The sequence below is a fragment of the Protopterus annectens genome, chromosome 3.part0 (assembly GCF_019279795.1).
Source record: "Protopterus annectens isolate FY-2018-M chromosome 3.part0, PAN1.0, whole genome shotgun sequence".
In the NCBI taxonomy this organism is placed as follows: domain Eukaryota; kingdom Metazoa; phylum Chordata; order Ceratodontiformes; family Protopteridae; genus Protopterus; species Protopterus annectens.
The window spans coordinates 374,863,592-374,889,235 of record NC_056731.1 but is presented as its reverse complement, the minus strand read 5'-3'; the positions used below and the strand labels follow the sequence as shown (position 1 = coordinate 374,889,235).

Genomic DNA, 25,644 nt, shown 5'->3' with positions numbered 1-25,644 from the left:
CTGCTCAAAGAAATGCCTGACTTGTCCCCTGTGTGCCTTGTGCATTGTGCAGCTGCAGAACATACACTAATATGTGCCGTCATGCACATGTTAACCCACTGCCGTAAAATGCATTCTTTTCAGATGGGTAATCCTACCTTAACCTGCTTCTGTGTATTTGTTCTACAAGTAGAACTTGCGTCAGTGGAAGGTATGCTCTAGCCTATTCAAGATATAATTTCTAAATAGTACTCAGAAAAAAAGAAATGCACCCATGTACTCTCTACATTGCTTCAGGTGATACTGCTTACTTGTCAAAATGAGAAAGGACAGATCACTTCCAAGTATACCTCACCATTACTGAATCTTTAAAGAAAAGCAGTTGCATAGAACATTAAAATGTAACACATTCTACAGATGTGTGAATTCTCAGGCTGCATATTTGTGCACCTGATGACGTTTTCTGGTGCTACTTATTTCAGAAAGCATTTTTTTAAACAATGCTAGGCAGCCAAAATCCTTGAGATACAGTACTCTTTGCAGCACCGATGAGCTGTGTTAGCTTGTTTCCGTTTTTTAAACCCGTTATTCTCATTTTTTTCCTGATCATGCATGTTTTTCTAACTCATAAGGATTTGCATGTGTTGCCTTTTTCACCCAAGCTGGTCTTCTAGTTGCTTTGTCTGTGATCTTTTTTGCACAAGATTTCATTGTTAATAAGTCATTTGAGCAGCAGTTTTCTGTTCCCATGTAATCCGAATTTCAAAATAACTTGTACTGGCATTTGAGGTCCAGCCTTTACAGTCTCTGTACCACAAGTGCAGATTGAAGAAAGCATGTCTGTTCACATTTCATTTAACAATTAACCAAAACCTCTGTAAGGCTATATAGGTTAGGATTCCATAACACCATTTCCAGACTTTACACGCAAGATTTTCTAATTAAGAACAAAGTGAGGCTTGTAATACTGAATATTTTGTCATAAAATATGTTACATGGGATGGCAAATGGGCAAAATTAGATTTTTTCAATTTATACACCAAGGTTTTACGCTGTTACCCTGCTAGCCCCCCCCCCCCCCCACACACACACACAAATAAAACTGCCTTTTTCTGTGGTGAGTATTCTGAGCTATGTAATTAAAGACAAGGCAAAAACAATTAAATATCATTATAGAAATCTGCACCTGCATAAATTGTAGCACACTGAGCATCCTTTTGATCTCTCACTTGTTGTTGTGTCTTTCGGCTTATCCCTGTTAGGGGTCGCCACAGCGGAACTCTGGTCCGCTAATGTTTGGTAGTGGATTTTTACGTGCCGAGTTACCAGCCCTGACGCACAACCTTCAATGAAGGCATGCCCATTCACACGTGCCTCCACACAGAAGACTGAGAATCGAACGGGACAACGTCTTGCTGTGAGGCGACAACGCTACCGCAGCACCACTACCGCGATTTCTCACTTGTACCCTTTTTTAATTCATTAGTATTTTTGAAGATGGGGAACTAAGTATCCTTGAGTTGAGTAAAATGCTGCCCTTAAAAATGAAGTCGCACATCATAGCCTGCACCTGCATAAAACTAAGCATATACGCTGCATTATCCATGTCTGAAATCTCATTATTCCTGGCTAAACCCATAATAGCATGCCAGCGTGCAAGTAAAATGCTAACTGAATTTAAAATGTTGTCTACACTTTTTCCATTGCAGACTTTTGCCCATTCATTCTTTCACTCATTCTGAAACAGCCCACTTTATCCAGTATAGGGTTCCAGGGGAGACAAGGCCTGTCCTAACACTCAGTGGTTACAAGGCACCAAAACTAGTCCTGAGTGGAGCACCTATCTATTGCAGGAGAAGCAAACTCAGCTACATATGACACACACTCACACATACCTTTGGATGGTTTGGGGGTTTGCTAGCTCATATGCTGCTTGTCTTTGGGTTCCAATAGGAAGCCGGAGCACCTGGCAAAACCCACGCAGACACTGGGAAGATGTGCAGACCTTGCACAGGAGGTATCATAGCAAAGACATTTCAGTATCAAGGGATGTATTTTGGTAGTATGTAGCCTAAGACTTATATTCTTTTAAACTAGGCTAACCTGGAAACAGTAACTGTTAAAGAATTGGTCATATGTCTGTTAAGAATTCATAAGCTTTTTGAATTAATTACTGTTAGTTGTAAAATGTATTTAACATTTCAAAAAGCTTAAATAAACCTAACTGCGTTGTTTTCTAGAATTTTGTTTTACAAAGGTTGAGAAATAATATTTTTGTACTATTAGTTCAATACATGGTTGTAAATAAATTCACTTCAAAAGCAAAGTGAAGCAGAGCTTGAGAGGTGAATCCTGGCATCCATGTCAAAAATACATAAGAAGTATGTTCAGAAGAACTTGGCCATACATTTTTGTAGAGCTTTATCTGCTCTTTGTACTACCAGTAACTGAAAAAAGTATAGAAGAGTTAAGTGTTTTACAGCACTTAACACTGCCACAGAGAGAGTGGGCAGAAGTGAAATGTTCATCTGAAAGACCAGTTTAAAAAGCTGTTAGACACTTCACTTTGCCACACTTTTAAACACTTTTTATTTAAAAGTGTAACAGAGTGAAGTATCAGCTTTTAACACTATTTAGCTTCTGCCCCTGTTCTGTGGTAGCCAGCAGTGGCCTCCTGTTGCACTGTAATTGAAGACTGGAACCTAACAGCACTTAGAGGTGCTTAACAAGAGCTTGTTAGCAGATTTCTGACATAAGAAAGGTGCTTAACAATTTTTATTTTTCTAGATTTTGAAGTGTAATCATGGCACTACAAGTACTAGAAGTATTTATTTTGTGTGATGATAAAACTAGTAAATGTGAGATTTCTAACACTACACAATTTGATTTAGCTTTTATAATAAATGCATGAAGATGCATGTGATTGCTGGGAAACCATAGGGGAATTGCAGATATATATGCAGTTTGTAAATTATTATTTTCTGTTCTTTTCTTAACCCTTATTTGTTTGTACAACCATTGCTACCTCTACATTCTTTGATTGTGTGTGTGTGCGTGGTTAATATTAATCTGCTTCTTCTTCTGGCTTTTCCCAGTTAGGGGTCGCCACAGTGGATCACCTGTCCGCTCATGATTGGCAGTGGAGTTTTAAAGTGTCGAGTTGCCAGCCCAACCTTCCACAGAAGGCACACACACGCACTCACACCTAGGGCCAATTTAGAGTGTCCAATCCACCTGCAGCATGTCTTTGGGATGTGGGAGGAAACCGGAGCACCCGGAATAAACCCACACGACCACAGGGAGGACATGCAGATTCCGCACAGAAGGCACCCCAGCCGAGGATCGAACTGGAGAACCTCTTGCTGTGAGGTGACAATGCTAACCACTGCACCACCATGGCCCCCGTTAATATTAATCTGCTAATAAGTATAAATAAAGACATTTTATAAAGCCGCAAACTCCTAATTTGACATGACATTAAAATATATTCACAAGTTCTCTGGAAGGAGTAGTTTGCATTCATCTTTAAATACCCATGAGCATTTTTATTTGCATATTCTGCAGTGCAAAACAGAAAAAAAAAGATAACAACCTTGAACCAAGAGTATAATTACTGTGTACTGGACAGCTATGGGAAAATCACATTCTTATTTTACAGTATTCCACTGTAGTGTTTACCAGAATTTGTAGACGGCAAGTCCGTGGTTCAATTAATGTGTGAGAAATGAATTTGAGCCAGTTGATGCAAGAAAATGTTAGGCTGGTGTAAAAGGGGTTCCCAGTATTACGCTAGGATTTTGAGCTACAAGCATTGGATCTTTGTTAATAGTGTGCCCTGTAAACACTGCCAGAAATGGCAAACAGCCCTTGGGTCTTTCTAATTGCAAACAAAAGTCCAAGGTGCAATTGCAATAATTACCCCTACGATTAAGTTGGCTTGAAAAGAAGGTCAGACGGCAGACCCCAGGTAACAGCAGAAGCATTCCTGGGCTGTTTAGGAAAAGAAGTCATAGTGGGTAGAATTCAAGTGGTTTCTAAATGAGTTCATTTAAACTAATAGGTCCTAATGGCTGTTTTCAGATATGAAAGAAATACTGAAATGCATATTCTCCACCCTGGCAAGAAGTGTACAGCAGCTGATTATTTATTTTTTTTAATTACTACACTTGTTTCAAGAGCCTGTCATTTGCTTTCCGAATCACAGTTGGCAAACTGCAGAGAAATAGAAAAAAATCTGCAGTATTTTCTTAAAATGCCCAGTTCTGCATTTCTTTGCTCGTAGGTTTATGAGAACATGGATAAAAATGCTGTGTTTGAATTTAACTACCATGAATTTAGTTAAAATTTCTGAGAGTAGGAAATTTATGACTTAGTAGAGTCATTTACATGCGGTTTACAATCAGCATTGCGAACTGCATTCGATTGAGAGTGACATTGTCGGAATGCAGTTTTCCAGTGGGCAGTTTTGCGAACCCAAATACATCGACTACACCACTTCGAATGGGTAGTGTAGTTTGAGTATTTGAGTTTGAATTTTGAGTGGCGATCGTGGTTCAGTGAGGAACCTATTTCCTCACTGTAATGCGATCTTGGAGTTGGTATATATAATTTGCAGGGGGTGTAAAATACATGTACTGTTGACTGTTGACATGTACTGTTGACTGTGGAATGTCACAGTACGGTAAGCTGCATAGCATGGGTGACTGATGTCACCTCCTGCTATGTTGAATACATCAAACTATGGATGTCGATGTATTCAGTTTCGATCTGGCTGCAATTTTGCTGTTCCGGATTCAGGATTTCAGGTCGACCAAGAGACCAGTCGACCTATGCAGTTTCAAGGTTTCAACAGTAAACGGTTACATGCACCAAATAACCAGATTTCTTTTTCTATATTCTGAGGGCATTGAATAAGATACTTCAGTATAGCTTTATTCATGAGTGATACACAGAGTATTTATTGTGTTACAACCTTTTTTAACTAAATAAGACCCACTAGAGTGAATTGCCTGTTCTGGGGCTACCTGGGAGATTTGTTCCAGGCAGGTGACTTACTCTTCTCACAGAACAGACTGTTACTGTTTTTTGGAGTCAGACTCAGAACACAATTACATATATCATTTATGCTGCTGATCCCATTATGCAGTATCAAAACTAGTGCGGAGAAGTTAAACCTGTAGTTATTCACATTTAGAGCTCTATGACTTCTCTCTTTTTTTTTTTTTTGCATCCAAATTATGTATAGGACATGACAGTTCTGTAAGATGCTTGTTGCCTTTTCTTGTAAGTGCTGGGTTTTTCTGTAGTATCCACAATGTGTGCAGCTGAATACTTTATGTTATAGATAGATGAAAAGTTATGGATCGGTAATGTAGAATACATTATTTTCATTGTTTGCCATTACTGTTATTGCTAAGTAATATGTATAGTACAAAGCAAGAAGTCAACACAGCTTTCATTGATTTTGAAAGATTGTCTTCAAGACTTTGTCAACCCCCTCTTTACTATAATAAAAGTCATTATATAAAAGCTTAATGCTTTGATCTGAATTTAGTTTAATTGCTGCTGCATTTTTTTCTGGATTATAGTGCTTATGTTCTCCAGGTACATGTGTTACCTTGTTTATGTTTCTGTCATGATAGCAATAATAATAGTATATGTCTGCCGTTGTTAATGAGCTTTGCAAGACGAATAAGCTTCTAAGACTGACTTAACTGTTACTTAACTCGAGCAGATAACTAAAATTGTGCATTTCAGGTTGTAAGTATGAGCTAGGCAGCCCAGTATCATCCTTTGGGAAAGACGTTTTTCTTTCTGCTTCATTGGGTTTTGGTGTTTATCTTACAGTGGGGGCAGCCCACTCTCTAGAAGGATTTTGCCAGATTTTTTCAGTGTGTTGAATAACTTAAGTTGTCTGCCGTACTAAAACAGTAATGGTTACTACTCTGTCTAATGTGGAACTCTGTTTGTGGGTGATGTGCTATAGTTTAGTAAAGATAAGCTGTCAAAAATGATATGGGGTGGAATGTTAGTGACATTGTATTCCCTCTCTAATTTTGGAACAGAAGTTTGCATTTCCAGAATTTGTCATAGTGCACACAGACTGTGTGGCGTAAAATGTGTGGCAGTCAGTTTAGGTTGAGAAAGAAATGTGGGGGGGGGGGGTCCTTTGACTTCCGTACTACTACTGATGAGGACTTCCCAAACACAGTAGTACAACCTTATTGGAACTCTTCAGCATTGGCTGTAGTGCCCTCCTGTTCCAGAGCATGGTTGTTCTTCATCAGTAACAACTTCTGTTTGAGTTAAATATACATACTTCAAAAATCTCAGTGTACAGTATGTTATGCCTCACAGCAGTGCGGTACAGGACTATCAGCTCATATTTCCAGCAAACAGATTCAGAATCAGTCCTTATGGGCATAGATTAGCCCTAGCTGGATAAGCAGAAGGGATAGTTTTATAGCATAGTTGTGTATAGGATTTAGTATTTGAAGAAGTGATTACTAGCATGCCCTGCCAGTACAGTGCTCAGGGTATAATAGTGATAAACCATGAATAACACTGGCAATTCGCACAGTCCTGGGTTTAATTCTTTTCCTCATTCTCTGCATGAATGCCGAGTATTTCTGAGGTGGTCATTTTACCGAAATGAAAATTAACCTCCCCACTTTTTTTTTTAATGCGAATGGTATTACTGGGATAAATTAGCAAGCAGATGTCTGCATATGTTCTTTATCTGTTTTGCCTGTTTTATCATATTTTCTAATTTTGTCGTTTAATGGGTAAAGCTTGATTTGTTTGACAGGATGTTCATGCTGTGCTTCTGTATGTTGGACTCCTCTAATTCAAAAAAGATTGGGACTTTTGCTACAGGCTGTCCTGCTGTACAGTTTCTGCTTTGCCTTTGGCCATCCTCTCTGCATTGCTTTGTGCATGTTTCTCTCTGTCTGCCTCTCTCATCTTTTTTTTCTCACTTTCCTGATCTAGCTGCTTATGGACAGACAGGTAATAGAAGAGAAACTGAAAGGGAATATACAAGGAAAATGTAAATGAAAAGAAGTTATTATAGCAGTTATAATGAAGTGCCTTTCATTTAAATATAAGAATGTAACTCTGAAATGAATCTATGATCCTGAAATGCATTTTTAATGAGTTTTCTCTTTATTTTGCTGCTTCAGTGGCATATCTTATTTTAAAGACCCTTTGAAAAAGCCACATTAAAACCCACACCAAATGCCACAACATGCAAAACTGGAGATTGGTTTATTCCAAAACTGCTGATCAGGAAGAGTGGCTCTTCAACACAAAATGTTGCAGTCACTTTATTTAAATGAGTTTGAATTTGCATTGTGATGTGCTGTTCTGATTTAGAAAAAAAAAATTAGATTTTCAGATCAAATTGACCCAGCCAGTGAAGCATTAAGGAACTGGCAGGTTTAGTCTGAAAGTCTCATGTTATATCAAACCTGCAGCCGGTAGAAGTCAGAGAACACAAGTGAGAAAACAACCTACTCCCTTAGATCCAGCTTTTTTATTACTGCATACTTATATTTATTTTCATGTATTTCTTGCTTCTTTCAGGAGAACGTCCCTTCCAATGCAATCAGTGTGGTGCCTCTTTCACCCAGAAGGGCAACCTACTGCGCCATATAAAGTTACATTCTGGTGAAAAACCCTTCAAGTGTCACCTTTGCAACTATGCCTGCCGCCGCAGAGATGCTCTTACAGGTCACCTGAGGACTCATTCTGGTAGGCTTACTTTCACAGTCACATTGTGTTTTTTTATACTTTTACTAAATTAGCACTGTATTCCACTGCATACTACTACAACCCACATCTGCTCATCAAAGTCTTCATTTCAGAAGGAAGAGCCTAAAGCTAAATAGGAAAATCTGATGGCTAATGAAGTATCTTCTGGTTGCTGTTAATGTATCCATGCAGTACCAAAACTATTCTATACAGTTCTATTTTTTCTTACACTAGCAAAAAGTATTTTTTTCTACTTTTCAAATTTAGGAGTAAAAAACTTAAAAATTTGTGTCCTGGAAAATTATTCAATGCAGTAATAGCAGCACTGTCTGTAGAGATAATTAGAGATAATACATTTTTACAGCTGTCAGCCAGCGAGGCCAGCAAATAAAAAAAAACTAAGAGTGTTCGCAATCAGCTGGTCCATTGAAATATTTCTTATTATTGATATGGACATTCAAGTCTTTGTGTGTGTGTGTGTGTGTGTGTGTGTGTGTGTGTGTGTGTGTGTGTGTGTGTGTGTGTGTGTGTGTGTGTGTGTACATCCATTTGAATGTTTCTCCTCATTTATATGGAAGGGCAGAGTTGTGTGTGTGCATGTGTGTGTGTGTGTGTGTGTGTGTGTGTTTGTGTGTGTGTGCGTGTGCGTGCGCGTGTGTGTGTGAGAGTCTGTGTGCACATAGTGTTCAGAATTAGAATGAAGGACGTGTAACTAAAAGCACTGTGTAGACAGAAAGAAGTCTTTCATTTTTCTGCATTTCTGCAGTTGTTTCATGGCACACTGCCATTTAGGGCAATCACATTTTAGGTAAAATAGATCTAGTGCTTTCCCTTCTTTTATTGAAACAGTTCCATATGGTACTGCAGTATCCATCACCCCAGATCCGAGAATAAAAAAAAACTATTGCTGAAAAGAAAGTTCAGTCCCTGATGTCCAGAGCAAGGTTGCCAAACAGTACACCACCTGGTGCATATTTTGCTTTTCATGGGTTTTGGTTTGGATGACTAGTAACATGTATCTCCAGGCTGAGATTCCTCAGGATATTTTACGATATCTGATGGTAAAAGCTTTCACCATTGAGACAGGATGATTTACTGGATTATTGTGTATCATCTAGAGTAAAATCTTCTAACTTTCATTTGCTGTTAAACCTGTTGTTGAGAGTGGGTAAAATAAATTCTATCAAACCACAGAACCTGATTATTGTCTAGTATCTGTGAATAGATTGCCCCCACCAAGGTTACATTCTAAGAGTGATTTGAGAATTTGCAGAACCATTTAGACAGATATGTTTCAAGGCTCAGGAGTGAGTACCCAGATTTTTTGCAACCTATGCTCTGCATAGTAATGCAGTTGCAGAAGTTAATTTTATTGAAACTAACTGGTAGACACTATAATTTGCCTTTCATTTGTTTACTTGGTTTAGAAGGTATGGCTTTCTTAGATCATAATTCATATTAAAAAGTCAAAATGAAAGCAATTAACAAAATTGTTAAGAGCCCCAAATGTCTTTATGAGTCACAAGAGTTCAAATTGAAGGCAAATAAATCCATGAGAAATAGACTGTCTTTGTATTTTGCTAGGTCTGTGGTGCATGTGAGAAGCTCCATTGGTAACATCTGTACCTGGAGTGTTGCTTGCAATTTTTAATACCATTCCTCAACATAGACCTTATTCCCAGCTTCTCAGAGTCTGTCCTGTAACACCTGGTTTCCACCTAACTGACCAGAGAAATATTACCAGCTATTTCATCTCTCCTTCCTGTAAGACGATACTTTTAAATAACTTGAATTAACCTACTGTCATGGAAATGGAGAACTAGTCCTCCATGGGAATTTAAAATCTTCCTCAGCCAGTTATGCAGGAAATGTTGAGTACCCTCTCATTCTCAGCATAAACTTGCTTGTAAGGTAATAGGATTTTATTACAGACAAATTTTTTTGAATAACCTCTGTCACCATTTATCAAAAGAGAAAACAAATGCAGTATTGCCTGCTGCTTCACTATAACCCAGTGTTCTTTTTCATTAAATTGAATGTTTGAGACCTGTTGATTGCAGACATAAGATTAATTAAGAGCAATAGGGATGCAGTTTGCATCTCAAACCAAAGTGTATCCCTGCCAGTTTAGCCTGAGTTACATTCCTTTTATAGGGCTAAGACTGTAAGTTGGCTTGATTCAGTGATAGCAAATGCGAGCTTTTCATGTATATTACTTAAAACATTTATTTGCCTATTTGTTTCTTTATTTAAAGATCCAATGTTATCATTTTTATTCATTCCTCATTGAATGGATCTAGGATCCGACCTCTGGTCCGGCTTGGCCGCATTTCTTTCAGTCTCTTGGATCCAACTCTTGAGCTTCTCCCTTTACCCATAATGCCCCAGAACCCTGCTTTATCTTAGATCATTTTTGCCACCCTTATGCTATGGATGTGGATCATATTCTGTCAAGCTCTGGATGTAGTTTCATCGCCTTTTTTTTTTTTTTGTGAGTAAAAAAAAATAAATTATATTTTCTTTTTTACCTTCATTTGTAGATATAGATCTGCTGTACCTCACTCTGTCCTCCACCTCCAGTGTATTCTCTTTCTCTGCATAGATTTCTTCCTACCCATTTCCATCAGGTACTGCTTGTTACCATTGTAATGCTTGTTCCCTTTCCCTTTAATGAATTTTTTTTCTTACCCATTTTTAGTGTAGTTATTTAAATACCTTTACTGGTATTCTATCCCTTTTTCTTTATTAGGCCGTGGTGGTGTAACGGTTAGCATTGTCGCCTCACAGCAAAAGATTCTCCGGTTCAATTCTCGGCTGGAGCGCCTTCTGTGTGGAGTCTGCATGTCCTCCCTGTGGTTGAGTGATGTTTAAAGACATGCAGGTGCGTGCGTGAATGGGTGTGCCTTCTTTGAAAGTTGGGCATCAGGCTGGCACCTTGGCACTGTAAAAATCCACTGCCAGTCGTTAGCGGTCCAGAGTTCTGCTGTGGTGACCCCTAACTGGGAAGAGCCGAAAGACATAGTTTAGTGTAGGAAAACTCTCTTTCTTTACTTTTTTCTTTACACCTAAGATGGCTGAAAAGCCAACAGGCTTCCAAAGGTGCATTTCCTGTGGGCATAAGATACCCAACTCTGATGCCAACAGGGAGTGTGTCTATTCCTTAGGAGCCCCCCATCTTGAAACCCCTTGTCAGATCTGTGCGGGTTTCAATTCTTGGGCCTTAAGCAATCAACACACTAAGTTAGTTCTGAAGTGATTGCTGCCTGCTTCTGCTCCTCCTTGCTCTTCAGCTTTTTTTTTTCAGGGGGTTCAAACCCCTACCAAAGAATCTAAATTGGCTTCAGAGTCCAGGGAGCATAAAAAACACTCTCCTTCCAAGTCTCCAAAACCTGCTCCTGCCTTGGAGCTGCCTGCCAAATAATCTAAGCATTTGGATCCGACATCTACAAGTCCCCACTTCTCTCTGAAATCAATGTCCCCTAGGCTCCCATCTCCATTCTTATAAGAGGCACCCAACAGAGTATCCCTTCCTCCCTCCTACTCATTGTCTATCAGGTCCTCTCAAAGTCTGTCTGAAGCTGATTTGGATTGAATGATGAGGCAGTTCCTCAGAGCTCAAATCCAGATGGAGGTTTTGCTGGCTCCACCTCCCATCAGATCCATGAGCCTTCAACCTGTATCTCAAACCATTGTCTCTCCTTCTCCAATCTAGCCAGTAATTCTGGAGCCCTCAGATCCAAGAGTCTTGAGAGCTGAAGCAACAGATCCAAAGACAGTGACATCTTTGACACTAACTGTGTCCCTCCCTGACTCGTATGGTGCTGATCCCCCTAGAGCAGGACGAGTCTCGAAGCTGAAGCATCAATGCCAGATCAAAGGGATGCCTTTGACTCTGAGATTTTGGAGACATCACCCCCCCCCCCCCGAGCATCAGCATTAGACAGCTTGGATCTGACTTCTCAATCATGGCAGGAGTCCCAGCAGGGACGGAGCTTAGTAGGACTTGGAGTTTCATCTCTGATGAGTTGGGCAATGGCTTCTTCTGGTCCTTCTATTTTCAAGGTAGTGGATAGGGTTTTCCCTCACCCGAGAGTTCATTCTTCTCTTGCATCTTCAGATCCTACCTCCATCCCTCCTTCAGATTCAACTTCTGAACCTCATTAACCTATTCCTCAGGGACAGCTAGCCTGTATGAGTTTCCAGGTAATTCCCGCACATGAATTTCTCCTATCTTCTGACACCTCTCCAGATCATCCCACTGAGGAGGTCCACTGGAAAAGATTGTATAAATTTGACCAAAGACACTGACTTCAGTGAAGGTAGGGGGTCCCCAAGATCTCCACCGGTGGACATCTCCTTTGGAGACATTCTAGAAATCCTCAGCCAGAAAGCTGGATGGTCTTCCGATCCCCCTTCCCAGGAGGAGTCAATGTCCCTAGAAGCCTTTGGGTCTGGCCCATCTACATCTTGGGTTACCCCTCCAATGGATGACCTTACAGAGCTTGTGTCTTACCTGGTATGGAAGGAATCAGATACCATGGAACCAATTCCCCATTTCCCAGACAAATTTCTTACTCCACCCAAGGACAGGCCTCACTTGTGTAAGGGAATTTCCATAGATGCCGTGGTTGTGGCAGAAGCCAAAAAAAGCAGCTAGCTGAACAAAGCACTACTGTTCATCCTCCTAATAGAGAGTCCAGGGCAATGGACTGGTTTGGAAAGCTTGTTTAGACATCAGCAACTTTGCACTACAGTTGCTCAACTACTTGGCACATTTTACCAGATTGCAGCGAGTGACTTTATTAAAGAACTCTATACGTCTGTTCCTGGGTCCATATCAGCAGAGGAACTTAAACAGTTTTCTACCCCGCTGGCCACTGTTCAATCAGTTTCCCATGCATCCATGAGATTAATCTTTCATGCAGCAGAGGGTTTCTCATGGGTGGCAGGTTCAGGCATAGCCATCAGGAGACATGCCTGGATGCAGTTGTGTGACTTTGTGGAGTCTTTTACTTCTTCTTTCATCAGGGCTCCCTTTGACGGATCTTCCTTGTTTGGCCCCTAGAGTAAAAGAAACACTATCCCACATTGAACAAGATGGAAAGACCTTGTCTGCCATGAAAATCTGTTTTTCTACCCCACAGAAAATATTCTGTAGGAGTCAACGCTGAGATAAAAAGATGTGGTTCCATAAGTCACACGGTCCTTTTAACAATTCAAAAGGGGAAACTTCCCTCAGAGGCGGAGGGGGGAGTTCCAGTGGAAGACGCCACCCTCGTGGCAGAGGAGGCCCGCAGCCAAGGGTTTAATGGTTCCTTTTTGGATAGACCATTTCAGCGCTCTTGAAGAGTTGCCCAACTCTTCTTCTCTGGATGCAGTTGGGGGGAGCTTCTCTGTGCACCTGGAAGACTGGCATGTATCACAGAAGACACTTGAATGCAAAATAGTATATCCAGAGGATATTTCATTCCCTTTTTGCAAATTCCACCCATCCAAACAGAAAAAAATCTCCCTGATGTTCCACCGAATCAACAAGAGTTAGCAGCCCTAGAAGTTCAAAAGCTGCTAGACAAGAGTCATCCAAGAGGTCCCACCAGACTAGAGAGGATTTGGAACTTACTCAAAGTTCATTTTAGTGCCTAAGAAAACAGAGGACCTGAGGCCCATCCAGGACCTCAGCAGTCTAAATCAATTTGTAAAGAACTCCATGTCCCGGACGGTCATAGTTCACTCCATTCTACCTCTTCTACAGAAGGATAAGTAGATGTGCTCTTATCCATCTTCAGGATGTGTACTATTACATTAAAATGAACATACGCTCCCAGCGATATATGAGCTTTTGGCTAGGGGCAGGTCTTTATCAATTCAGAGCCCTGCCCTATGGTGCCACCACAGCCTCTAGGATGTTCACCAAATGCATTGCATTGGCAGCAGCTCTCTTCAGAATGCTCGGTTTCAGAGTGTTTCCTTACCTAGATGACTGGCTCCTCATTACCCTAACCAGGCTTCTCCTCCAAAAGGCCAGGAACAACCTACTAGAGTTATTTCAGTCTTTAGGGATCACAGTCAATTATACCAAGTCCCACCTCCAACCAGTTCAAGTGTTGGAGTTTATAGGAGCTGCCTGGAAACCATGAGTCAGTTGGCCTTTTTCCCATCAAACAGAGTACAGTTCTTAAGATTACATGTCAGAGAAATACTTTCACACCATTCTCCCCAGCAAAACTGGTTCTTCAGCCCTTGGGATCAATCTTTACGGCTATTACTTTACCCCCAACACCTTGTTTTCAAATGCATATTTTTCAGTGGGCCCTATTAGTTCAGTGTTCAGTTCTTCAACAGCCTCTGACCCATTGAATAAAACTTGTGTTTGCAAGGACTCCCTGCTTTGGTGGATGTAGACCAACAAAGTTTGTCTGGGATATGCCTTTGAATTTCCATCCCCACTAGCCACGGTGACCATGGACACCCCCCAGTTGGGGTGGGGGGCATTTCTTGGTTTGGACTGTCCAAGGCATGTGGTTCCCAGAAGAGACCAATTTTCATGTCAATGTCTTGGAGATGAGAGCAGTCCTCCTAGCATTGTGGGCTTTTCAGTAGTTTGGTATATCAATAAACAGGGGGGAACCCAGTCATTCCCCCTTTGTCAAGGAGCAGTGAAAGTATGGCAGTGGGCAATCTCTTCCAACCACTTTCTTTTATCAATGCACATACCAGGGAAATCCCACGTGCTAGTTGAAAAACTCAGCAGGATTATTCTGATGCCTCAGGAGTGGTCTCTCAATGAGGCAGTGGTGGAGAGGGTCTTCCATCAATGGGTCAACCTTATTGTGATCTCTTTGCCTCTCCCCTCAATAACATGTGCAGCAGGTTCTTTGCCCTAATACCCTCCTCCTCTGGGGAGTCACCAAGAGATGCTCTTTTCCATGTTTGCCCTCCAATCTCCTTTACGCATAACCCCCCTCCTTACCTCTAATTCCCAAATTTCTTGAGAAAGAACTCCGGTTGAAGACCAAGGTTGTCCTCATTGCCCCTTTTTGGTGTCATCAAGTATAGTTTCCCTTCCTTTGGTCTCATCTTTTATGCCCTGCTTGGACACTGAACCCTACACCAGATTTGATCACTCGTCCCACAGGGATGGATCAGCCAGATATTCCAGGAGTCAAGCTGACCACATGGTTTCTCTAATTCCAGTGATCAAATCATAGTGTTAATGTGGGATAAACTTTGCAAGGGTATAGGGAAGCTGTGTCTGGACATTCATTCACGTTCCAGTTTTGAATATAAAACAACTGTTCAAAGTGGAATATAAAATTTACATGTTTTTGGAGGAAGATAGAGCCACCCCCACCCCCCCCCCCCCATGCAAGAGCTTTGCACCCTGCTCCCACATTCATACAGGCAAAGTGTACTGCAATAAGTATCACTTAGTGCAGGGTTATGTACTTTACTGGAAGTAATCCAAAGCAGGCACACATGCTTGAAATTGTATTTCTAGGAGAGACAGGAGGAAGAAAAGTGTCTGGGTCACAAGTGGCCATAGAATGATTCTTGCTGCATGGTCTAAAATGACAGTAATAAAGGTCAACAAAATGCTGGATACATAACATGGGAAGTAGAATTCAGAGTTGCTGAGCCATTTTTTCCTTGTACAAGCCATTTTTATGGTTACATGTGGAGCAGTGTTTCCAGGTATTGTGGTCTTAAAGAGGGTGAGACATTAGACAAGGAAAATATTCAACACAGAGTTACCAAATTGGTAAATGGAATGAAGCATGACTGACTAGATTCATACAATTGGACATGTATAACTTTAAAATACTGCATAGTCTGTATGCAGATAGGTAGATGAGGTGTAATAGAAGAGGGAGATATGGGAAAGATGGGGGTATAGATGTCAGATGGATGAGGAACATTTAAAGATGGACTTGAAGAAATGCTGTTTCACAGTGAGGATGCCGAGTTCACAGATTTTATTGCCAGAAGCAGTGCTGTGATGTGACATAAACGTTCAGGGGTGCATGGTACAGAAGAAAGAAAACGTGAGATAGGAATGGGGGGCAGCTTCTAGTGGCTGTGTCCATTAGCTGGGCAAGCATACTAGAATATAGCTAGGTCTTCATCCATCTTCTTCTATAAATGAACGTTGGATCTGTTGGTTTTCTGTAAAGATGGTAATCAGTACCTGTTCCACAGTTTTGAATGTTGTGAATATCAAGGAAATTACATTTTTTCACAGTCATAAGCGACTTTAAAGTATAGATCACTAGTAATTTTCACCCAGCATTAGGTAAATAGCATTGGCATCAACCCCACTTTTTCTCATTTTGTACATGGGCTTGGGGTGTCACATTAACAGTAACCATCACCTTGAGCCAATGTCCACACTAGTTAACCTTGCTGTGGATTGGGGAATATCCCCTTGCATATCATTTTTTTGGGGAGCTTTTCTCCTCGGGTCTCTGCTGAAAAAGGGCTTCTAAGAACCCAGACAGGCTAACCCAGTTAACAAATGTAAAAATAAAAATAAATTAATAAATAAGGCTATCATTCCTACAAGGCCACCACAAACTAAAATTAGGAAATCTGCGGTAAATTACAGTCACCTATCTAAATGTCAGCATAGGTGGGGACAAAAGTCATCCTTATTCCAGTACACTTTGACTGCATGAAAAAAGAATGAAGCAGAATTACTGCATTATGAATTAATTGACTGCATGTTCTTGTGAAATTTGCTTACTCTTTTACTAGTTTATAGAAATGCTGAGAGGTTTTGGAGCATTGTGATGCCATTGTACTATAACCTAAATGATATTTTGATTAACTATGAGATCTGATGTTGCCCTTTTCATTCTTCCTCACTGCTTGGTCTCAGATCCGACATCAGATCCAACTCGGCCGCATTTCCAAGACTTGTGATCCAAGTCTCAAGCTCTTCACTGTCCCATAATGCATCATACCTTCTCTAACCCCCCAGATCTCATTTGCCGCCAATCATGTCCAGACGTGGTTCTGACACACAGCTTTAGGTAAGTCTTTATTGACTTTAAAATCTCTATTTTTTTACTCATTTCTAGGTATGACTTTCTCTCTTTCTGTTATTTATTGTTATTTTCCATTGACTGTAGTTTGTAATTTTTCTCCTCCCCTCCTTGTAGTTCCTCGTAAGCATCAGGGAGTTGCCTCCCCCCTTTTGCTTCTCTTCTGTGCGTTTGGCAGTTTCTGTACATTAGTTACTTAAAAAAAAATCTTGTTCTAAATTTACTCACCACTATCTTTAACAGAACTATCATTATTCCTGAATCTGTGTGTGAGTGAGTGTGTGTACAGTTTGGCATTATGTCAGACAAACCTACAAGGTTCAAGAGATGCACTTCTTGTGGGCACAAAATCCCAAATTCGAATGCCCACAAGAAATGACTCTATTGCCTGGGTTCCAGTCACGTGAATGCTGACTGTGTTATCTGTGCAGCCTTCAATCCTCGAGCCATCTTAGGCAGACGGAATAAGCTCATTCTGAAGGGACTGTTACCTTCTTCTGGGGCTCAAATCACCTTGAAGCCATCCAGTTCCAAGGAACTAAAAAGACGAGCCTTCACAGCCTTCCCATGGGCTTCGTCAGACCTGCCTGAAAAAAGGCCAAAGTTATTTGGATCCAACATTTTCGGAGACCGGGCAAGGCAAAATTTTCTTCAGATCTGACAGCTTTGGATCCAAACAAGTCAAAACCTTCTTTGGATCCGGTAGTTCTATCGGACCCGAGTTTGACTAAATCTTCTTCAAATCCAAGGTCCCCATTGGATCTAACGGATACAGTTTTGATTTCTGGTTCCTTCACTCCAAGTAGGGCAACCTTGGATCCTAAGGCTTCAGATCTGTAGCTTCAGAGCCGTACACCGGTACCTCATAGCAAACTGTCTCCAGTGGCTTATTCCTCTTGGATCCTACAATCATTAGCTAATCCAGGCATTTTTCAGCATCTTCTTCTAGGTCTTCTTGAAGTTTATCCAAAGTAGATATGGACAGGATATTGCGGCATTTCCTCAAGGGTCAGAGTCAGATAGGGGTTTTGCTGTCTCTGACCCATCTTGGATCCGTGAGAGCTCCAACACCTATATTGCAGATTTCCTCGCCGATCTAACCCACAGTTTCAGAACCCCAGGATCTAGGTGCCCCGAGAGAGTTGATGTTGGAGCCAAGGAAACATCTTTCCTCGACTTGTTCTGTGTCCCTGACCAGCCCTGCTCTGTTTTTGTCAGAGCAGAGCAGGTCTTGGATCCAGGATGTCAGTGCCAGCTCTGTGGTGTAAGCTTTGCCTCCTACCTTGTCAGATCCGTCTCTTCCCTTAGTAGCTTTGGCCCTCACAGTGATTCCTAACGGTGAAGGTGCTGATTTTGTTAGATCTTCTCTGTTTAAGTATTCAGGTTATGACCATTCACAGATTCATTTGCTCTGTGTGCTACTTGATGTGATTTCACAGCACAATGTTTTTGCTTTTAATGACCAGTTTTATTGATAGAAGATGGGGGTAGCCATGGGCACTGTGTCCCAACAGTTATGCCATCTTAGTTATGGCTTACTGGAAGTCTGTGTATGTGCTGAATGACAGTAACTTCTAGTATGGATTTGTTCCTTTCTATGCTCATTTTTTTGGATGACATCTTCTTTATTTGGACAGGTGCATTGACCTTCCATCATGACCTTATAGAATACTTACACAGCACTACTGATTTTTTAAAAGTTTACAGTGTAACATTCGCATACCAGTATTGACATTTTGGATGTTCATGTTAGTAAGATGAATGAAGGTCTGACCACTTCATTGTACAGGAAGCCATGTAAAAAAGTGAATGTTCTACATAGAGAAAGTATGCACCCTAACTATGGTCTTAAGAATATGTTGAAGGGTCAGTTTTATGGGCTTGCCAGATTGAATAAGGATGACAAGCGTATGTTAGAATCCTTTGTAATGCAAGAAGAATAATTTATTTTAAGAGGTTACTCAGAGAAAGAGATAGATATGGCACAGAATGAGGTACTTAGCATGGGAGATTCTGCCAGACCCTGTTTCTCTACTAGGAGTGAAGTTGTGCACTCTACATCGTGTGGATAACAAAAGTCAGACTTTGCTTCACTTACTCAAATGATGTCAGTTTAGTCTTGTGATGTGTATAAAAGAAACTGGCACATTCTCACCATTAATGAGAAGTTTATAGGACTTCTTGGTGATGCACCTAGTTTTAGCTTCAAGAGAATGCTATTATGTTACAAGCTTCTTACAAATAAGGGATGTGTAACTTCAGACAGGAAAGGGACTTTTCCCTGTAGGTCTTGTAACATGTAAATATATTAATGGTACTAGCAGTTATGAGAATGTTTCAACTGGTCGTATTTATTATTTTAACTTTAGTGCAGACTGTTGGAATACAGCTCTTGTTTATCTTGCTATTTGTAAAGTATGTGGTTACTACTATGTAGGGAAGACTAAAAGGGCATTAAATGACAGGATACATGAACGTAATATCAATATTCTGAAAAAAGATACCAGGAATGCTGTAGATAAGCATGTTTTAGCAAATGATATTTGGTGTTAGAGTTAGTTACACCCAACACTAGAGGTGGTGACATCAGAACAAGAACTGAGTGCATAGAAACCAAATGGATTTTAGAGTTACAAGTAGATTGCTACAGAGTCTTAAATGGCAATGTACCTTTAAAACCTGTTCTGAGATAAAGGGGCCTCCTTCTTCTTTTGGCTTTTCCCAGTTAGGGGTCACCACAGCGGATTACCTTGTCCTGTCATGATTGGCAGTGGAGTTTTACGGTGTCGAGTTGCCAGCCCAGCGCCCAGCCTTCCAGAGAAGGCGCACATGCACACACACCTAGGGCCAATTTAGAGTGTCCAATCCACCTGCAGCATGTCTTTGTGATGTGGGAGGAAACCGGAGTACTCAGAGGAAACCCACGCAACCACAGGGAGGACATGCAGACTCCGCATAGAAGGCACCCCAGCCGAGGATCGAACGGGAGAACCTCTTGCTGTGAGGCGGCAATGCTAACCAGTTCTCTTTTTCAAGAATGAGCCAGTTTCTCTACTATAAAACTACAACTAGCTGCCATTTCTAATTTCAATACTGGAGAGGGGTCATCTTCTCTTTCCTTGTCAAGATTGTGTAAAGCTCTCATGAAGGGTATATTTTTACTCTGGCCCCCGTGGGATCTGACTATTTACCTTAAGGCCTTACGCAGAAGCCCTTTGAACCAGCTAGCAGTTGCGATTTGAAATATCTTTCATGGAAAACTATCTTCCTGCTGGCCATCACTTCAGCTAAGAGAGTATCTGAGTTTCAGGCCCTTTCAGCCAAACCTCCTTACATCATTTTCAATAAGGACAGGGTGTCCCTACGAACCAACACTTCCTTTATGCCTAAGGTTGCCACCGAGGCAAACATTAATCAGTCAATTCACCTGCCAGTTTTCTTCCCCAATTTTTCTAATGAAGGAGAATACATGTCGCACCTTCTCGATGTTCATAGACAGTTACCTTCACAGTACAAAAAAGCACAGAAAGTCTGACCAGTTGCTCTTTTCCTTCTCTTCAAATCATTGGGGTCAAGCAGTTTCCAAACTTAGCTTGGCTAATTGGATTACAAACTGTATTTCTCTCATTTACTCCCAAAAGAGTTTTGAATTGCCTCGAACTCCAGTGGCCCATTCTACCAGATCTATGGCTACTGCACCTGCTTTTTCATCTAGAGCCTCAATTGATGAAATCTGTGCAGCAGCCACTTGGGCTAAGTCTCATACATTTGTCTTTAACTACAAATTGGACATTGTTTTCCAGAAGTAGGGCATCTTTTGGTTTAACAGTGCTCCGGCATATTCTTCCTTGAGGGCCACCCAGGAGTTATATAGCTGGGGACTCTGACCCAGCAGTGAGGAAGAATGAAAAGGACAACATCAGATTTAGTAGTTATGTACTTACCATAACTTGGTATCTGTGTTGTCCATTTTCATTATTTCTCACATCTATCCCATCCATCCACCAGCCTGGTCTTCGGAGAAGTTACCTAGAGTTTCTTACGGAGTCCATAGGTTCCTGGTTTGGGTCCCGAATGGCTTGTTCTGTTTTGTATTTCTACTTTTTGTGTATTTGGGCCAGCAAACTCGATCTGAGGGGTTAGAGAAGGAATGATGCATTATGGGAGAGGAAGGAGCTCGAGACTTGGATCATAAGTCTTGGAAATGTGGCCAAGTCAGATCCGATGTTGGATCCGAGACCAAGCAATGAGGAAGAATGAAAATGGAGAACACAGATACTAAGATATGGTAAGTACATAACTCAAAATATTTAATATTTATGAAATATCAGTTTCATGTCTCCTTGAGCCTTGATTCCTCAGAAATCACTTTCTCACTCAAAGAGTGAAAATAAGTATTGCTCGAGGATGTTGTGCAATGTTTTTTGGAGTTTATGCTCTTCTCAGTGTTGTATGACTGTGGAGTTGTTATGCATAAGTTTAAGGGGTGCAGAAGTAGCTTTCTCCCATGCAGAAAAAGAAATGATCTGATGTCCTTTTCCTTAGTCCTCAATGAATGGGTTACAGATCTGATCCTCGGATCTGACTCAGCCGCATACTTCAAATTTTGGATCCAACTCTCAAGCTCCTCTGTCTGCCCATAATGCCCTATTCCATCTTCAATACCTCAAATCTCATTTGCTGTCATCATGCTCAGACATAGGGGTTCTTCTCTTCCAGTCTTTTGTTGTGTTTTTCAACTGTTTTTGTAAGTGAAAGTTTAGCTTTCTTATCTAAAATTCCCATCTTGTATTACTACAACCTCCCTCTTAGTTTCTAGTTTCTTTTTCTACATCAGGAGAATGGTTACTATATGTTTGTAGCAATTTCTTAATTTACTATAGTTGATATTTTTTCTTTTTATGCCCATTCTGTCCTTCCTACCCTTTTTACAGGGTATTTCTTAATTACCATCTCTGGTAATTTTTTCTTTCAAAAGAAGTCTTTGATCTGATGTTGCCATTTCATTATTCCTCACGATAGTCTTAGAATCTGATGTTGGATCCGATCCGACCATTCCAAAGATTGTTGCTTTAAGTCTCAAACTCCTCCCACTCCCACTATGCCCTGCATCCACCCTAAGTCCCCAGATCTGGTTTACGGCCTTCCTAGATAGATGTGATTGTCAGAGTCTTGAGCTTCTTTCTAAGACAAGTAAAACTTTTGGTCTAATTTGATCTAGTGTCTTCAAACTTTCTTCTATCCTTCAGTTATAGTTATACTATTATCTCTTTCATAACCTCCCCTCCCAGCCTAGGTTTTTACTAGGGTAGTTTTTTTCATTCTTCCCTCTCCTCCCTTCTGTGCAGGTTTTGGCCATTGTTTCTTCCCCGTTTCTTTATCTATACCAAAAAAAAAAAAAAAAAAAAAAAGCTTTCCCAGTATCTTTATGTTAATTGTCTTTACTTGCAGTTGTGGTGCAATTGTGTAGCTGTTTGTCCCCTTCTACTCATGTGTGTGTGTGTGTCTGCATGGCCTGTTAGCTTTACCATGTCAGATGTACTTACGGGTTTTAAAGGATGCACCTCTTGTGGGCACAAAATCCGAAATTCAGATGGCCACGAAAAGTGTCTATTATTTTATTTGGGCGCATCTCACTTGTATCAGGAGTGTGAGGTGCACGTGGGATTCAACCCCCGCACCTTAGTGGATCACCACAAGAAACTGATTTTTAGAGGGCTTTTACCCTCACCTGGAGTTCAGACGCATGGTAAACCCAGAGTGTCTAAAGAGCCCAAGAAGCGTCCCCCGCCAGTCTTCCCAGGGGTTTCAGCTTCATCTCCTGAAAAACAACCAAAGCTGTCAGATCCAGCTTCTTTGGATCAAAGGAGGCTTTTTCTCAGAGCAGAGGAGCTCCTCAAATATTGTGTCTCTTTCATTGGATTTGCCTTTTCCTCTGACCCGACTTGCTTTGGATCCTAAGACCACAAATCCTAAGGCTCTGTCAGATCCAAAAGAAGCATTTCTTATCTGCAGTTCACCACCTCTTTCCAAACCCTTCTCAGATCCAAAGGTGTCCAATCCAAGGTCTAGGAGCCACACACCACAGCATGAAAAGTCCCCTTCTCTGAACAGGTCTTCACATTCATCAGTTTCTTCCAGGTCCTCTAGACTTTCCCGCTGTGAGATGGAGAGGATGTGGAGTTTGCTCAAGGCTCAGATCGAGATGGGACTTTTACAATCTCTGACCCATCTTGGATCCGTAAGAGCCCTGTCACCTTTTATACCAGCTCTTCTTCCGATCTGACCACTCACTTCAGAACTGAAAACAACCAAAAGTAACCACAGTGTCTGTAATACACCAAAAAAATGTTCCAAAGCAAAAACTGTTAGCAGCAGGAATCACTAATAGTCAGCCAACTCTTCAGTACAAGCTGTCTTTATTCTTCCACATAAAAAAAAAACATACAGGCTGAGCTCTTTCATCCCATAAACTGGGGACTTCATCAGAAAGAGATTCTGATGAAGTCCCCAGTTTAGGGAATGAAAACGCTCAATCTGTATATTTTGTATGTAGAAGAATAAAGATATATTGTACTGAAGAGTTGGCTTACTATTAGTGATTCCTGCTGCTGACAGTGTTTGCTTTGGGACACTCACTTCAGAACCCTAGGATCTGGAAACCTTGAAAGAGATGTTGACAGAGCCAGGGAGGGTACTTTCCTCTTCTCCATCAGTGTCCCGGACTGACTTGGCTCCGAGGCTGTCAAAGCAGGGTGGGTTCCAGACCCTAGCCATCAAAACCGACTTCTTGGGGATGGTTTCAGCTTTAACTTGTTCAGATCTGTCTCTTTCCCTTGGGGCTTCGGCCTTTGACAGTCTGGGGCCAGTGTTGTCTGGAGGCTGTGAATCCAAGGCAATCTCTTCCATTTCTTCTGGATTATTTCAGCGTCGAAGAGGGAGGGACAGATTTCCTCTGGTTTGTCAGCCTTCCAGGTGACAGAGAGGGCGTTCTCTAGGCATAGAGATGCATCTCTCCCCCTCCGGATCCTAGGCAGTCTTCTTCTGTCTGAGTCTTGATCCCAGTCGTCCTGCCCACGGTTAACTCATTCAGGATGTCCCCCAGCCCACCCCTCTACAGCGGTCTCTTCCTCTTCCAAGTCCTCCTGTGACTATCCCACAGAAGAGGTTCATAGGTTTATAGGTTCATAGGTAGGTACTAGGCTATTGGACCTGGGGCCTATATAAGTCTAGCCAAAAAGTTTTCCTGGCTTTTGCCACCCAGGAAAATTATTTTCCTGTGCCCCTGTCAAGCAGTGCTGCAGAAGTGATCCCCGGGTGAATTTTCTATTTCCCGTCCAGTCGTCAAGATTTTTCTTAAAGAGGGCCAATGAGGAGCTCTGCTTGACATGAATGGGTGTTGCAGAGTATGGGAAGTCTCTGGGACAGGAATCTATCCCACCAGCATGTTCTGTTTATTGTGGTGACAAGTTTTAGGTCCCTGGAGCGTGTGGTTCAGAGAGATAGGGATTTCTTTAAGTTTAGCATGTCCAACAGCTCTGGGTTTGACATAGCTTTGTATGTTAGGCAGAGATCGCCTGTGAGTAGGTGATATGTGACGGAGTAGAGCTGGAGTTTTTTGAGACGGTCTGTGTATAGCATCTGTTTAAGGCCAGTAATCCTGTTAGTGAGGTAGTTCTGTGGCCTTTCCATCAGAAGGGACATCAGAAGAGGAAGTGCAAGAGGAAGCATGTAGACTACCCATTGGAGTCCTTGACTGAGGATACTGATTTTGATGACGGAGAAGGACCCCCTCAGTCTCTACCCGGTGACATCTCCTTCGCAGTTATCCTAGAGATCTTGAAATGAAAGGGTGGATGGTCGTCCCAAACTCCTTCATCTGAGGAATCTGTATTTCTGGAGGCATTTGGGCGAGCACATCTATCTCCTAGGTCATCTCCCCAGCAGACAAGCTTATCGATCTAGTCTCCAACCGGGCTTGGAAGGAGCCTGACACCATGGTACCTATCTCGAAACACATCAATAAGTTTCTCAGACCTCCAGCAGATCAACCTCATTGGAGCAAGGGTATTCCAATGGATGACATTATAGTGTCAGCGGCCAACAAGAAGAAGCTAACAGAACAGAGCTCCTCTGTCCACCACCAAAAATGGAGTCTTGGGCACTGGACAAACATGGGAAGCACATCTACCCTCAGCAAACTTTGTGCTGACAGCACTTAACTACTTGGCACACTTCACTTGTCTTCAGAGGGACTTAGTCAAGCAACTCACCAACTCTCTGTCTCAGAGTGTATGTCAGAGAAAGACCTCACCAAGGTATCTTCCCAACTGTCGACTGTCCAATTCTTCGATGAGAATGATTCCCAGTGCTGCAGAAGGGACCTCTCAAGCAGCCAGGTCAGACATAGCCATTAGGAGACATGCCTGGTTGCGACTTTGTGGGTTTGCGGAACCATTAAAGGCATCTTTCACCAATGCCCCTTTCGATGGGTCTTCCTTATTTGGATCATCGATTAAGGAAACACGCACCTGCAGTGAGCAAGAGTGAAAAACACTGAATTCTATTGGGATCAAATTTTCTTCCCCTCAGAGGCCTTTTTCAAGGAACCAGGGTAGTGGGAATAAAATGTGGTTTAGAAAATATCAGAATTCTTTCCAGGACACTAATGAAGACTCCTCGTCCAGAGGCAGAGGGCGAGGATTTAATAACAGAAGCCACCCTAGGGGCAGAGGGGGTCCGCAAAATCAGGACTTCTGAGAAAACTTCTTGGACAAGCCCTGTCAGTACTCCTGAAGCACTGCCTGGCTGTCCTACACTGGAGGCAGTTGGGGGCAGACTTTCGTTGCACCCAGATGCCTGGACAAAACTA

The 25,644-nt window shown here is 41.6% G+C and overlaps 1 protein-coding gene across 4 annotated transcripts in view; it reads left to right on the top strand.

The window, feature by feature from the left end:
• Window positions 1–25,644, top strand: part of IKZF1 (IKAROS family zinc finger 1) — a 1,028,383-nt gene that overhangs the window by 615,531 nt on the left and 387,208 nt on the right. For 3 of the 4 annotated variants that reach the window (XM_044064821.1, XM_044064820.1, XM_044064822.1), the window contains one exon: window positions 7,564–7,731. The exons of the other annotated variant lie outside the window; for it this stretch is intronic. In XM_044064821.1, coding sequence (XP_043920756.1) covers window positions 7,564–7,731 — 168 coding nt within the window. The remainder of the gene's footprint in view (window positions 1–7,563; window positions 7,732–25,644) is intronic. 4 annotated transcript variants of the gene reach the window in all.